The sequence below is a fragment of the Carassius auratus genome, chromosome 8 (assembly GCF_003368295.1).
Source record: "Carassius auratus strain Wakin chromosome 8, ASM336829v1, whole genome shotgun sequence".
Taxonomy (NCBI): domain Eukaryota; kingdom Metazoa; phylum Chordata; class Actinopteri; order Cypriniformes; family Cyprinidae; genus Carassius; species Carassius auratus.
In genome coordinates, this window is record NC_039250.1 from 22,041,672 (window position 1) to 22,058,117 (window position 16,446).

Consider the following 16,446-nt stretch of genomic DNA (forward strand, 5'->3'; position numbering starts at 1 on the left):
ACAATAAATAAATGAGTAGCCTAAATATCACAAGACAATAAAATTTTGCCATTAATCCTCCCAAAACAAAACAAAAAAAAAAACCTTTCAGGCAGTTTTTTGAAGCCTGACAATTGTTTTGTGTTCCTGAGACCAAAATGTGTTTTATTCACTTTAAATCTTTAATCAAGGCCACAGTTTGCATATACATTGGCCTACATATACTTAAATAGTACATTGCATATACTTAAATATGATATATAGTGATTAGTCATGAGATATAAAAAAAACAATGCATTTGGAATAGTTGCTGCAGTTAAAAAAAATTGGTTAACAATTACTAAGTCTGCATTGTTTTTAGTCCAGGGCTAAGTGAAAGAGCCACTGTATGGAAAGCTGTTGCCTGCATCACCAGAGTGGCTCGAGCTGTACGTGACATCACAAGTAATTCGAGACTGCCCTGAGAAGCTCCCTCCCTTTCAAGTTTTTTTCCTCCATGTGCTTCCCACCCTTGCCTTACTCCCTTCAATAGAATCAAACTGTCCCTTCATTCTTTCTCTCTTGGGCTCTACTTAAATCTTTTAACATCTGGGATAAAAAGCAACACCTCAACCAAGAAAAGCTCTCAGAGAATGCTTCACCAGCACTGCCTTTGAGAAAACAACAACAGCCATTTAAAAAGGGTGAGAGAGTCTTGAGTATTTTCTTTTCTGAATATCTGTTGTATTACTTGAGCGCATGGTCTATTAAATCAAACTACTGTTGACAGGAAAGGCTTAATGGCTTAGGAGAGTTTACAGCTTTCATTTAGTTCTATTGCAAGTTTTTTTTTTGTCATACAATTTGTTCTTTGATTGCAATTAATTGTACTTTCAGGTCGTTTTTTATAAGAATAGTGAGGTACAGTTTGTTATTCTTCTCAGTGACCTACAGTGTTGTGAAGAATATGGCTATATATGACTTAGGATAATAGCATGTGTGAGTTGCAAAGGAAAATCTTTCTATGCACACTGTACATGACGTTGTGCGAGTATCATATGTCTAATCGCAGGACTAGAATTAACTCGAGCCAGATATAAAAGGCCAGTAGCTGATTTGGACTTGCATGGACTAGGGATGAACGATTGGAAATAGACGGCAGTATATATGTTCTCATGTCTTTTACCATGTCTTGAGATGTTTTCTGTTGACTGGGAGCAGTGTGTATACACCCAAAATATCAACAAAAATGAACAAGTCACTCTCTCTATGTGAGGTTGTTGTTTAGAATAGAATTTAAGCTTGGAATGTTTCTTTTAGCTAAACTCCCAAGACCATGTAAGAAAATCAACCTGATAGGCATAGGTTGAATATAAACTGTGTTTACATTCTCTCAGTTCTTCAAATGCTCCACAAAGTTTTCTTGATCAATAAAACAGCATTATATACTGTTTTGGACTTATACATTTTAGACTAAATTGGGACTTTAAAGAGCTCAAAATATCTAAAAGATTCAAAAATGTGTTATGCAACTTGTAAGAGTACACCCAATGCATTGTGAGGAGTAGGCCAAGATTTATTCAGTAAAAGCTTTTAAAGAGCAACAAGGTCATGTATTCGGGGACCAGAGACATCAAATTTCATTTAACTTGGTAACATCAGTTTGGTTATTCGTTCATTTATTATGTAAACCATCACTTTTATTTTGGATGTGATTAGTTGTGATTAATCATTTGACAGCACTAATATTTATACATTTGTTGGTCATAAAATGTAATCTGATCTTGATAACAAGTGTACACACAAGCTAACAACACAAATATAATATTTGATTACGAAACACATTCCATTATACATTCACAGTGCTTTGGAAAAAGTAAGTTAGTTGTTACTACTTTGATGACCAATAATAGCTTTTTTGATAGTTTTTCATGAATACCTTGTTTTTCCGGAACAGTTTTCTAAAGAATTGCCCACTGTTCACTAGAAAACTCCTCTAGGTTCTGTACATTCTTTGGTTTGATACAGTAACTGTATGATTTTGAGATCCATGTTTTCACTAGGGACCAGCGATGGATTCAACAACTACACCACTATTAAAAAAAAAAAAAAAAACATTTACTGATGCTCAGGAAGCTTTAAAAACTTTTAGAAAATGATCAGGAGTAGATTGTTCTTACGAACATGAATGAAACATCCATATCTCATAGCTTCTGAAGGGCAATACTAAATGAAAACAAAATAAGGAAAAAAAAAACACATTATCAAATGATGAGGATCATTGTACATCGTTTGGATTGGACATCGTTTTGACCAATTTAAAACAATGAAAGAAAAAAAGAAACTATTCCAAAGATTTAAAATACTTTTGCTTGTCACTGTATGTGAAAAGCAGTATGTCAGATGGGTAGGTTTTTCAAATACACATGAAACAGTAGGTGAATAATACTCGGATGTTTACCCGCTGTGACTTTGAATTTCACAACCTGTGGACACTTTGTTATCCCAATGAGGCCATGTGAACTGTAACTTTAAGTCATCTTTTCAAATGCAATTCAAGACAAACTGCAGTTGATAAGTGGTTCATCATGGTTAAATTGTACTTGTTAACTCCCGAGGGCATTATTTTGGGGGTTATTTTATGTTGCATATAGCGCTCAAAGGACAATGTCAACAGTGCAGATGTAATATGCTGGATTGTTTTACAAATGCATAAAAGCACATACTTTATCAGTGATCAAGAAGTATATTCCTCATTGAATTTTGAACGTATTTTGAAAGTACATGGTGCTGAACACAGCAGGTTTCATTGTGCCTTTTCCTTATCTGCAATTTGCTGTCCAAACACTTAGCCCCACCCTAAACTCATGCCATTGGTTGTGCTAATGTTGCTATGTCAGGTTAGTCAGGATGCTTAACCAGAATGTATTGGTAGCACCTCAGTAGTAAATGGCTTATTTATAGTCTCTGCATATAAGAAAGTATTTCATCATTAACTTTAACTTAAATGTTGCTTAGTGCTAAAACTGGAGCACCAGTATTTCGTCCAATGAGAACAACAGCCCCTTCTCCCAGTGTTTAATTTTATGTGCCTGAGATCATGACTTCATATAATGTCCTTTTGCTTACTAATTTTAGCTGTTGACATCAGGTGAAGCATTTCCTGTTTGTGCTGTAATATTTGAAGCACATAAAGTTCTGTGGCTATAGTGTGAAAAAAAAACATCACTGCTTACACACCACTGATATCTGAAAGGAAAGGTAGAGGAAATCATTATCAGGTGGAAAATGTAAAGGAACGTGCTCGATTTTTTGAATGGGCGTTTATGGCACAATGTGCACACCCAAGTTGTGACCCACACAATTGATAAACCTCAAGAGGTTTCCGTAGATCTTTTAAACGGATGTCCTGGACATATTAAGTATACATGGCCATAACAGGGAAATGAGCCTGCAGAAAGATCAGTGAGTGCATTGTGTGGTCTACAACAATGACCAGACCTGGCTTCTTACTTTGGCTTCCACTCTTTGAGGCTTGTGGGTTTTTAAAAGGTAATTGTGATGTGGAAAATGCATTCTGTAAGTACTATTCTATTAACAAAAATTACTACGAGTTCACGCGAGCCTGCATTTTGGCACACAGATGTATGCGGCCTTTGAGGCGAGGGGATCATATCATCTCCTGGGAAAGGCTCTGGAAATTCAAGTATGGGCAAGTACACTACACTGTGTCTGCCAGAAAAAGAGCATTTGAGCACTCTAGCCAAGGCCTTAAAATGGATAGCAATATTGTGAGATGTTGACTTATAGGGAAAGAGAGTCTATAGAGAATGAGAGTGGAACGACAGGAAATGGATGGAGGCAAGAAGAGGAATGCCAGTGAAATGGGTGGAGAGATGGTGGTTGAAGATAGAATAGAGGGTGGGATCTGCTACCATACTATCCACAAATATTGCTGCAATGTAGGTTTTAGTGTGCAAATGTGTAAATAATATATTAACTATTATAAAAATATAAAATCTTATATTTACATTACTATTTAGAATTTAATATTTACATTAGAATTTAATATTTACATTATTTTCAAGTAACATACACTAACATTAAACAGCTTGGGGTCACAATTAATTTTTAATGTTTTTGAAGGTCTTTTATACTCTCAAAGTTTTCATTAATTTCATCAAAATACAGTAAAATCAATACTATTGTGTAATGTTATTAATATTTAAAATAGCTGTTTTACATTCCAGTATATTTTAAAATGTCATTTATTCTTGTGATGGCAAAGCTAAAGTTTCAGCAGCCAATACTGCAGCCCCCAGAATCACACAATCCTTTAGAAATCATTCTAATATTTATAATGAACCAAATCTGCTTAATAATATCCAAAATTGTTAAAATGTTTAGTTTATGATTTTATTTTTATTGCAGGTAAAGATATTATTTTACCTCATATAGTTATTTTACAATGGTTTTCAAAGATGATTGATGTCACAAAAGCTGTCTACCTGTGCCTCAGTTGGTTATCTTAAAGAGCCACACAGATGGGAAATCAAAAATTACCTGTATTACAGTGTATGATGTAGCTGTCCATCAGTGTAAACAATGTGCAAAGTAATTAAACCAAAAAGTACACAATTTATAAAGTTATTGGCTTCTAAAGTAAGGAGTCAACTCTGAATCGCTGAAACGAGTCGTTATAGATTTCAAATCTTTTGCCCATCTCTATGTACGTCACTAGGAACACTTTGCATAATAATCTCTGCCTACCGTCTTGGGAGAAACGGGACTCTGATTTGCCCCATCCCCTCACAGACGCTCTTGTTGGTGTGATAGCATCATGTCGAGGAGACAGTGTGTTTTTAATTTGTTTTATTTTCACTGCCAAAAAATGAAGATCAGAAGAACCAATGGCTAAAATTCATTTTTACCACAATACCAGAGTAGTACAACAAATCCCTTTTGTTGTGTTCACAACATTTCACTGATGACTGCTTTTCTAATCTCGGTGAGTACAAGGCGGGATTTTCAAAGCGTTTGGTCATAAAAGAGGGTTCATTACCAACTTTATTTAGACCAACGAGCATCTCCGAATCACAACGCGAAGTATGATTATGAAGTTATGTGTTTGTTTTCTCCCGAGCGTCTTATCAGTATGTGTGCTGTCTGCAGCCTTTCTCTTTCACGTCTCCCTTCATTATATCTAATGTGACCACGCCCCTGCACTGAACGCGCTATTCAGATTCAAACTGAAGCGCGCAGCTTGAATACACCCACAAAGAAGAAAAAGCAGCGAGACTGTTCAAGTTTTTTATTTTACTGTTTGCTTCGCGATGAGAGGAATAAGACATAATTCACCCCAAAAAGATGCTAACGCATTGTTTACCGTGAAGTTGTGTGCGGAACAACCAATCAAACCTGACTATCTTACTGTCTCTTTAAGAAATGTCATATGTTAAAATGCATTTTGCATTGTTTTCCCTGCAGTCCGAAAGTTAAGCTTTACTATATGAATGTTAAGTCTCAAGAATCTCTTAAAGGGGTCATATGATGCGATTAAAATTTTTCCTTTCTCTTTGGATTGTTACAAGCTCTTGGTGCATGAAGAATATCTGTAAAGTTGCAAAGACTTAAGTCTCAAATGCAAAGAGATATTCTTTATCAAAGTTAAGACTTTGCCACACCCCTAAAATGGCTCATTCAAACACGCCCCACATCTCTACATCACTATGTGGAAATATTTGGTTAATGGCGCCCAAATGTTTACGCATTGAAAGAAGGCTTGGTTTCAGTAACCACAGTTAACGCTGAAGCAGCCATTTCAACTTTACTTTACTGCACTTTATTTGGCCTTCCAAAAGTAGATGCATTTAGGAATCTTAGGATTGCATTTAGGATTACTTGCAACAGAACAACAACGCATTTTATGGATGACCGTTTCATGAACCTAGGAAAGGAGGTCATTCTGATTTTGTTACTACAGTCTGGTGCTTCTGAATCAGTTACTGTATGTATTGTAAGTGTGTTTGCGTGTGTGTGTGTTTGTGTGTGTGTGTGTGAGAGAGAGAGAGAGACAGGGTCACACAGTTTGAACATTAAAGCATGTCAAAATATTCTGTTACACCAAATACACAAAATAATGATTTTTTAAAAGGCATCATTTGACCCCTTTAAATTCAATTCGGCAACAGCGAGTGAAGGGTTAAAAGTTATTCTATGTCCCAGCACACCTCACCCTCCTCTCTTTGCCACCCTCCCCCACCTCTTTCTCTGTTTTTCTTTTTCTCCCAGCCCCTCAACAATATGTCTCTACAACCCACCCTGCATGTTTTAACTGAGTGCTAAGAAGTCTGAACAAATAACTCAATGACTCCCTGAGAGTGAAATGTTGTCTGCGCCAAGTAACATTTAGCATTTAAAAATCAGATCCAGAAGATTACCAACAGTCAACGAGTGCTGAGAAAATCAGTCAGTCTGGTCACACTAGTATTTCACACTTAAACAGGCAGTTATTGGGAGTGGTGCTTGATACGAGGTGGTCGCGTCAAAGAGAGGTTAAAATCTCTTTCTCCTCCTGACTGTTGTAGGCAAGCTCCCTTCAGGGTGAAATTCTTGGCATATGCACAAGTGTGACATTTTGCAGCTGACAAATCTATAGGGGATTTTTCCAAGAAAAGGTTTTTGGTGTTCATTAAGTAAGACTTTGCTCAGTAGCAAAGTCGGAATCAATTCCATGCCTTTAAAGTCACTGATATTTGAGAAATGATCTTTTGTATGTGGTTTTAAGAGTAAACCTATTAAGTTAACAAAAGCTTCCCTTCAGGAATGTTGTCCATTTTGTTTCGGCTGTAGTTTACACATGACTCTGAGACCCATGACATTGATTTTAAAGCTCACTCAATGGTCTTTGGTTAAACTTGTTGTTTGTGCTGTTGGTAACACTTTACAATATGGTTCTATATTGTAAACAGTATTTACTGAAACAGCTTACATGAAATAACACTTAAACCATTAATTAATATTCATTAATGTTCGTTTCTGAATATAGGCTTACTAATATACGATATTACTTTATATATAACATTACCTTAATATCCTGTAAGTGGTGTTTTCATTTTCGTTTTCATTTTATTTTTTTCTGTTGACAGTTTTGTAAATTTTTTATATTTCCTTTTCAACTATAGTTTATTCATCTATAGATATTGATAGTTTGATAGATAGGTGTATTAATTTGATTGATAGTTTTACTTTTAGGTAACAATAAAACAGATTGTTTATGATGTCCTATAATTGTACGTTCATATTTTTTAGCTATATAGTTTCTACTAGACTAAATGATCAGGGTTTTAAACTTCTGTTAGCAGTTTTTAGTACAATTTACTCTTCATTTACATATATGAAAGTAAATTACAGTTTATACAATTATATGTCTTTCAGTAATGAGTTTAGGCAAGAAATAATAATTGTAAGTTCATGAAAAGGTTCTATAACTTTCCAAAACATTCTTCCACAATGCATCATGATTGTTTAATTTTGCTCACAGACATACATAAACATCACAAATTATGCAATTCTCCACTCCAGTCTGTAGATACTTCAGAATTACCATTCAGCCTGATGGGTTAGACACTTTAATGACTTTTACCACACGGTGTGGAATTTTGCCAGACCACAGTACAGAAGGTCAACATCTCAGGCTGGCAACTCAATGTTACATTTTATAAACTATATATAATGACAATCTATTTATCATTTGAAGCTAATCAGAGTCACAAGCTTTTAAAAGAGTTGTGTTGCTTTTACATCCATTTAAAATCATATTTCGATTTTCTAAATATGCACTGGACATTCTCAAAGCATATTATATTTTTAAATGTAATTCATTTTCATTTCATAAACCATATCTATTACTAGATTTTGTGTGTTTGAGGAAAGGCCAAAGTGTTAATCACCATGAGCTGGCAGTATGTTATTATTACAACCAATCTTATCAAGTTTTGGTTGTACAAGGTTGTGCTCGGAAAGCAGTTTGGGAACTACAGCTGGCAGACGCTGCTGGAAAGTTTCCAAACCTCCGAAGCCTGAGCCACGTATTCAGACTTGTGGCTGGATGTCACTGTGAATCTCATAATAGTAATTCACCTTGTTGCCTCTACCCACAGCATTTCTCAGGGTCTTATAAACATACTGATCTCATATTTGTTTACATTTTTCTGATAGATTTGCCCTGGCACTGAATTATTTTTTCCATTTACACTTTCTTACATGTTCGAGAAACTGTGCGATAATTCGCATTCACGTGGCAAGATACATTCTCAGTAGAGCTGTTTGAGTCACATACTGTTATGTTTGTTAGCATGAGACCATTATTCCCGCCATATGGAATAGATCCCACTGATTTCGAAATCTGAACCATCAGTAGTTTGGCAACCACTAGAGTTAATACATAACATACTAGTGTTGATTTGACTGATGCCAGTCATAATAATGGAGTAAACATTTCATTCAATATTGTGCAGACTGTAGCCACATTGCACTACACAATATTTTCAAAAAGCAATAATACTCTCTCAGTGATACTAAAATAACTCTGACCTCTAGTCCTTATAAATGCTAAAAGACAGAATATTAAAGGTAGCGTCTGTCCAGAGACTGTTTTGGCCACTCTTGTCAGTCAGTAAAGATTTGATGTATCGAAGCAACACAAAAACAAGAAGCATACTACTAAATCTTCTAGAGTTTCGGTCAACATTATAGTGTACACAATGCTTTTAGAGTTACGAAATGACTAAATGGAGCACAGAAGAAGTCCTAATGTTTGAGTCAAACACTGGAACAAGTTCCATCAGTGAATTCACACACCTAGTGAACGTCATTTTCTGACAGAACAATAATTTTCCTGGAAGTGAGGTGTTCAACATGCCTGTCAAATTAGTTCTTAAAAAAAAAGTGCTTTCTCAGAAGTTGTTTCTTTATGAATGTCCATTTACACAACTGAAAAGGCAAGCATCCAAAATAAACCCAGAATTACATAACTTTAAGAGCCGATCACAATAGAGGTGGTGGGAAAGAGACACATGGAGCTCATGTTTCCTAGAATTTGAGTTATATCTTGACAGCTCTCACGTCTCAGTCTTCTCATTGGATAACTTTAATGAAAATTATGAAAAAGACTCTAAATGTAAAGTGAAGAGTTCTATATGAACTGAAGTGTTCAAAAAGTGCATTTAACAGTCTCAAGTATCTGAGTTAAGGCTGCTCAAGAGTAGCGATTTTCATTGCAAAGATTTTGTAACATTAGAATAGACTAAGTATTAGTCGTAAATACAGTACTGTATATGCTGCTATAAGTGACATTCATTTTGTAGTAATTTTGTCAGTTTTTTTTCTTTTACTAAACCTGCCTTTTTGATTTGGCGTTTTATCAATGAGAACTTTCTACTGTACTGTTTCTTTTTTAGTAATTATTTTGTACTGTCTTATGAATTTTTTTTTATTGTGCAGCACATTGGTCAACCCATGGTTGTGTTTTCTTTTTTCTTGCAGATCCCCTTTAGAGAAAACACTTCACTCAACACTTTACAACTTTCACTGCTCCAAAGAAAAAAAGAAAGAAAGAATACGTCATGGAACTTCAGAAGCTAACAAACGGTCACCACCAAGACTTTCAACATCTTGAGGAAGGGTATGTGTCATTTATTAAATTTTGCTTTCAAAACAGAACTGCTTATACGCTTCCCGTGTCACTAAATCTGTCACTACATATCTATTTTCTATTGGCCTGCAGATTCATGCTAAAAGCAAACACACTATTCGGTTGCCTCACCATCTGCTTTTCTAGAACACCGCAGTCATAAACAGAGTTACATTTATTTTAAGTGAATATTTGGGTGAACCTAAAATTAAACTAAAAGGAAAATGGGAGCATTGCAACATCATTAAAATATTTTTTCCAGGGAGTGAGAAATGTAGCACCATACCACAGCATAGCTCTTCACCTTATTAGCACACAAGAAATAACCTTGGATTTATAGTCACATTAATGCATTCCATGCAGGTTGAACAAATCAGCATTATCTATTCAACATCAACATATTAAGTGATATCATCATTGACACATTTTATTACATATAAACACTTTTTAATGGGTCTTGTAAGGCAAAAGAGTTACCTATGTAGTGAACAAGCAGGCTACATCAACACTTACACATCAGACTTTTAAACTTTGTAGCATCATAACTGATGACCTGTGTGACTTTTGTCTATATGTTTTAGAGAGTCACCTGAACGAGAGGAGTTTTTACCACACAAGAGTGATGGAGAAACCCCCCCTCAGTTTACAGATGTGAGTGCAGAAATCAAGCTCATATTACTAAAGCAGCCAATCTTTACCAGTCTAACTAGTCGGTGGTTATTTCCCCCCACTCTTTCCCTTTTATTGTCTGTTGTTTCTGCTAGTTTGAAGGAAAGACGTCATTTGGAATGTCTGTCTTCAACCTCAGCAATGCCATCATGGGCAGTGGGATTCTGGGACTGTCTTACGCCATGTCCAACACTGGTATCATTCTCTTTCTGTGAGTATCCCAGAATGCACCTCAAACCCCCAGTTTCACAACTAGATGCAATGTAAGTGTGCCATTTGAATGATCTAATAAACATTATATAAATCTTTGATATTTTTATTTTTTAGATATTTTCAACTACTGTACATGATACAAATCATAATTTATGTTTTCTTTTCTGTTTTAACAGGATCTTGTTGACCTTCATTGCTGTCTTGTCATCATACTCTGTCCATCTTCTGCTGAGGAGCGCAGGGGTTGTAGGTACGGCCGATTCAAGAGATTTGGTCATTATTTATAACGTTTGTGTTATAAAAATAAAAAGAGTCTTATATTGCTTCTTTTTGTACAGTGGGGTTAAATGCCTCTATATAGTAGTTAAATGCTTCTATTTTGCATCATTTAAAAAAATCATAAAGCAATTTGAGTGAAAAGCTGATTTGAGAATATATAATAAATAATTAATATAATAATATATACACATTTCAGAATGCCTTGTTTGTTGTCACCCTTTAGATATAATGACAATGATAAAGACAATTGAATATAAATGTAAATTTTTTTAACTTTAAATCTTTTTGATTATTTTCAGGTTAAATTACATTTTTAATGCCATATTTTCAGTGTGATGTCAGACTTCTGGACCCCACTATATATAAGGATTTTTGTGAGTTCATCAGGATAAATCATTAAATTACTAACCTGTCTGTACAGGGATTCGTGCTTATGAACAACTGGGTAAACGAGCATTTGGACACCCGGGAAAAATACTGGCAGCTCTTGTCATAACAATGCATAACATTGGTGGTAAGTTAGAGTTTTGGGTCAGTTCTGATCTTATTTCCAAACTCCCTTCTTTCTCTGTATCTTCTTCTTTTGAACACTGTACCAGGTCCAGTTTTTCTGATTATGATTTATTGTTCTCCACTGAATAAGTATGACCAAACTGTGTTTGATGAATCCGTCTCTCCCTGTCTTTCAGCTATGTCTAGCTACCTCTTCATTGTGAAGTATGAATTACCTCTGGTTATTCAGGCTTTCCTTGGCCTTCAGCACAGCAGTGGGTGAGAAAACAATCATCTGCTGCTTATCCTCGTGATCTCCTAATGAGTCTAATTTCATCTAGCCAAGAATTAGATAACATTTTTGGGTCATCTAAGGTAACTGGAAAATTCCAGTCTCAGAGCAATCCAATTCCTCCAACTTTTACTGAAATACACAAACATTTTCGAAGTTCCTTGCAGAATGTGAGTTGGCTGATTTTTCACTTTAACTTATTCTTTCTTTTTTTGAAGTGAGTGGTTCCTGAATGGCAACTATCTGATCATCGTTGTGTCCATTTTAATCATCTTGCCCCTAGCCCTGATGAGACGACTTGGTAAGCCATTCTGCTCTGTGTTTGTTGTGAAGCCATCCTTTTCTCATCCTTTCTATTTGCTTGTCACATTGACAGTGTTCATAATATTGTCCTCTCAGAGTCTGCTTTGCTGAGTGATAATATAGTATAATATGAACATATTGTGAAATATTGTCTGTTTTTTTGTTGCAGGGTACTTGGGTTACACCAGTGGCTTCTCTCTGACGTGTATGGTTTTCTTCCTGATCTCAGTAAGTTCACTTAATGTTGTGGTCTGTGTCTGGGCTTTTTGTGAAAGCTCTCTCGGAGATCACTCAAAACATTGCTACTTCTCTCATAAACTCTTTAGCACTCTTCAATATTTCTGGCTCTCTATCTCCCCTCTTGTCTCATTTTTGGCTTTCGTCCTCTCCTGTTTGTCATTTTAACTTCACTCTTGTGTTACCTAGGTCATCTATAAGAAGTTCAACATCCCTTGTCCTTTTGATGGTTTCACCAACCACACTGCTGAAAACATATCTATGGATGGTGAATGTGAAGCCAAATACTTCACTATCAACCAGCAGGTCAGGAACTGTCCCTATCACTGCAAGAATCTATTCAGGAAGTCAATTTCTAAGTACCGTGTTTAAAGGGTTAGTTCACCCGCGAATGAAAATTCTTCCATCTTCTACTCACCCTCGAAGCATCTTATGTTTATGTGTCTTTCCTCTTCCTCGCAGTCAGCAGAAGTGAGAGAAAAAGTGTTTATTAGGTTTGAAATCCGGATATTTATCTTACAAAAACGCTTGGATTTGCTACAGGAGGTTTTATTCACCCCCCGGAGCCATGTGAGGGAGATTTTATTACAGATTTGCACACTTTATTTCACATCTTCTGAAAGGTTGACAACAAAAACCCACTTACCCTCATTGAAAGGCTTGGAAGAACAAGGAGAATTTTTAATAAAACTCCGATTGGATTATTCTGAAAGAGGAAAGTCACACATGCTAGGGTGAGTAGAAGATGGACGGATTTTCGTTCTCAGGTGAACTAACCCTTTAAATCTTTGAGACCTCCACACCAGGTCAGACAGGAAATGCTTAATACATAGATGGAAATAAAGTTACCAAGTAACAACTAATTTCAGTATGATGACACAAGTGTGAGACTGCCTTACTGTGAGAGATCAGGAACGGCCTTGTGTAATTTCAGTTACTCTGGTTGTTTTGCAGACAGCCTACACAGTTCCTATCTTGGCCTTCGCTTTTGTATGCCACCCTGAGGTGCTGCCGATCTACACCGAGCTGCGCAAGTACGTTCAGAAAACACATACTGCTCTCTATGAAAATATTCATGACCATTAATAATAATGGTGGTCACTGTTTGAAAACAAAACAGTTTGTATTTCTTTTGACAGACACTTATCATTCAAAACTTTTAAATTGTATCAAGACATTGGGTGTTTAAAAGGAAGATTCTCTATTATTTTGTTGCAAAAAGAGAGACATGAGTCAAAAATAAATGTCATTTTATGATTGTTGTTTTGATACCTCTAGTCCCACAAAAAGACGCATGCAGGCCATTGCCAACGTGTCCATCCTGGGGATGTTTGTCATGTATCTGCTCACTGCCATCTTTGGCTACCTCACCTTTTATTGTAAGCACTCTGGACTATAAATTACAATATTTGGCTAATGCTGCAAGCGAGGCATCACCGATGCTGTCTGGTTATAACCAAGACTCACATTTGCCATAGTTATTTCAAAATAAACAATATTTTAGGACCTGTAACTGTTTACCTGTGTGTGTAATTTAAGCACAGTCTAGAAATAATAGTTAATTTCAATATATATGAATCTCTGTCAGTAAACACAGAGGCAGAACTTCTACACACCTACAGCAAGGTGGATCCTCTGGATACGCTCATCCTGTGTGTGCGTCTGGCCGTGCTGGTGGCTGTGACTCTGACTGTTCCTGTTGTGCTCTTCCCGGTAATGAGACTCTTTATTGACAGAGTTACATGGTGACAACCAACTAGCTTTCTAAGTTTATATTTCTGAAAAAACAAAACTATGTTGTTACATACTGTCAAAATGAAAAGGGATACTCCACACAAAAATGACTTTTTGGACTATAATCCAGCACTTCCAGCCAACTGTCATATACTTGGTTCATGAGAGCTTGGTAAAGCGCTATGTCAGAAATATGTTTCAATTATTACTTTTTTTTTGTCATACTGTGTTTTCAGATTCGCAGAGCCCTCCTTCAGCTTCTATTCCCTGATAAGCCCTTCCATTGGGTGCGTCACATCTCTATTGCATTGTGTCTCCTTTTTGTAGTCAACGTGCTTGTCATTTCTGTGCCCAACATTCGTGACATTTTCGGCATCATTGGTAAGTAAATAATAAAAATTGTATACATGCACCCAAAGAAAATACTAGTGCTTGCAATGCAGCTAAAGAACATTACTGTAGTTTTAGTTTAGTTGCAAGAAAATGTAATAAGCATCAAAATACTTATCACACACAAGTATTGGGAAAAATAATGACTGAAAGTGACTTCTGTGTAAGCTGTGCTACCTACAGTACATCTCTTTGACTACTGATTCTATTGACAGTTAGCAAAACTAATGTGACCACACCTTCAGCTTTTAGAAGTGACATTCATTTTTTTTGTTAATTTTTTATAGGTGCAACCTCTGCTCCAAGCTTGATCTTCATCCTCCCAGGTCTTTTTTACATCCGTATCGTTTCCACCGAACCAATGAACTCAAGACCAAAAATTCAGGCATGTCTTAAATTTTCTCTACATTTATAAATACATTTAAAGAGAATGCATTTTTATTATGGTTACCTGTTAGTCAGATGTTCGTAGTCATTAAAAGCTCCTGCTCTTGTGTTTCAGGCTGCTTGCTTCACTGCTCTGGGCTTCATCTTTATGAGCATGAGTTTGACATTCATCACGCTGGATTGGGTCTATGGAGAGAATCGAAGTGGAGGAGGTCACTGATCTTCAAACACAATACTGTAAGGGTCCAAAAAGCCTTCTTAGAGGAACATCACTACCCCTCTCCTGAACTTGAGAGAAACCAAAACATCACTTAGGCTGGACCCAACTCACCTCAGATCTGTTTTCCCACTGAGTAAGGAAAGGACTGATGTCCTGCCATCTTTAAAATAAAAATGGATAAAAATCCTATGATGTTTATGGTGGAGGATTTCTGGGGGACACAGAAATGTCACGCCAATTTGAGGCTGTTTCTAGAAAACGGGCCTCGTAACGATTAATGATACTTGTGTTGGAGATGGAAGTCCGCTAAATAGCTTTAAAATTATGCTAAAATATACAGCAGAAACCAAAATAAACAACTGGAGAGGTTTGTTTTGTCTGATGGATACTAGGAAACAATCAAGTTTGTCACATATCATCTGTTTCGTTGTCCTCATCAAATGAAAGCCATAGTCCCAGAGTGCAATACTAGGGATATTTAAATATATTTCCCTGCTTCAAATTGTTAATTAAAAAAACATTGCTCATGATAAAGAAATTCAATATCATCTCAAAATGGCTGCAGACCTGAACTGATTATGTCAGTGTCTGTTAGATCGCGAGAATGAAATTGATGCTTTTTTTAAATTGACTAGAAATTTTTTTTTCAGTTGAAAACAGACAATCAGCTTTATACTGTTTCAGTTTTTATTTTAATTTTCTCTTTCTGTTGGATATCATATATTATGTCAAACAAATGTGAGGTACATACAGTTGCAGTATTTTGTGGTGCAATGGAGTGGAATGCCATTTATTGTGAGGAACAGGTGAATAGCTATGATAAAGGTGCTTAATTACATTGCTGTGATGCATATAATGATGCAAACAAAGCCTAACCTGTGAATTCAGTGATTCATGCCATATTCTCAATGATCTGTCAATCTAGCAACAGTATCTGTCATGAATTGCCCAATCCATCTCTTATTATTTTAATTAAGTTATATAGGAATTGATGTAAAAGTAGTTTATAGGCTGTTTGTAAATGAAAAACTATTAAATAGGAAACAGAATTTTTTTTAGACCCCACTAAAAAGCACCAACAATTGCAGAAAACCCTTACACAACAAAATCAACAATGACTTTGAATGTCATTAAATGACATCTTTTCCTCCTGGTCCCCTGTAGACTGTGAGACAATGCAATGCTTGAATATGATCTCAATGCACACCCACTCACAGTATCAGATCATAGCTAATACCATTAAAGAATGGCAACCCCCCTCCTCTTCAAGTTCCCACTGTCCTGCAATGCCTATTTATTCTATTTTAGGGGAAATAAAAACTCTGTGTTTGTTTGTTAATTAGAAAACAGATGCCAAAATTGTATGAGGTTAAAGATCGACAGTTCCAATGTGAAACACAAATGCACCAAAGAGAGTAGGCAGTTGAACAAGTGCCTTTTTTCTACTGCTTTTACATTTGTTTGTTGGTTTACTGAACTGGCCTTTGACTTTGTCATACTTGCTGTTTTCAATAAAGATTGTGTGGTCAGTATTAAAAAGTGCAACATGTATTTATTTTTTTGTTTACACCTGTAAAG

General features: G+C 36.0%; 1 protein-coding gene across 1 annotated transcript; it reads left to right on the forward strand.

Annotated features, from left to right (window-relative positions):
• The first annotated feature begins 460 nt into the window (after positions 1–460).
• On the forward strand, positions 461–16,407 carry LOC113107643 (sodium-coupled neutral amino acid transporter 3-like). Its single transcript, XM_026270290.1, has 16 exons — positions 461–662; positions 9,505–9,643; positions 10,234–10,303; positions 10,417–10,532; positions 10,711–10,784; positions 11,235–11,327; positions 11,503–11,584; positions 11,816–11,898; positions 12,070–12,128; positions 12,327–12,443; positions 13,092–13,171; positions 13,416–13,516; positions 13,726–13,850; positions 14,108–14,252; positions 14,549–14,646; positions 14,764–16,407. Exons 2-16 carry the CDS (start codon positions 9,585–9,587, stop codon positions 14,866–14,868), a joined length of 1,407 nt encoding a protein of 468 aa, XP_026126075.1. The 5' UTR covers positions 461–662; positions 9,505–9,584; the 3' UTR covers positions 14,869–16,407.
• The last annotated feature ends 39 nt before the right edge of the window (positions 16,408–16,446 follow it).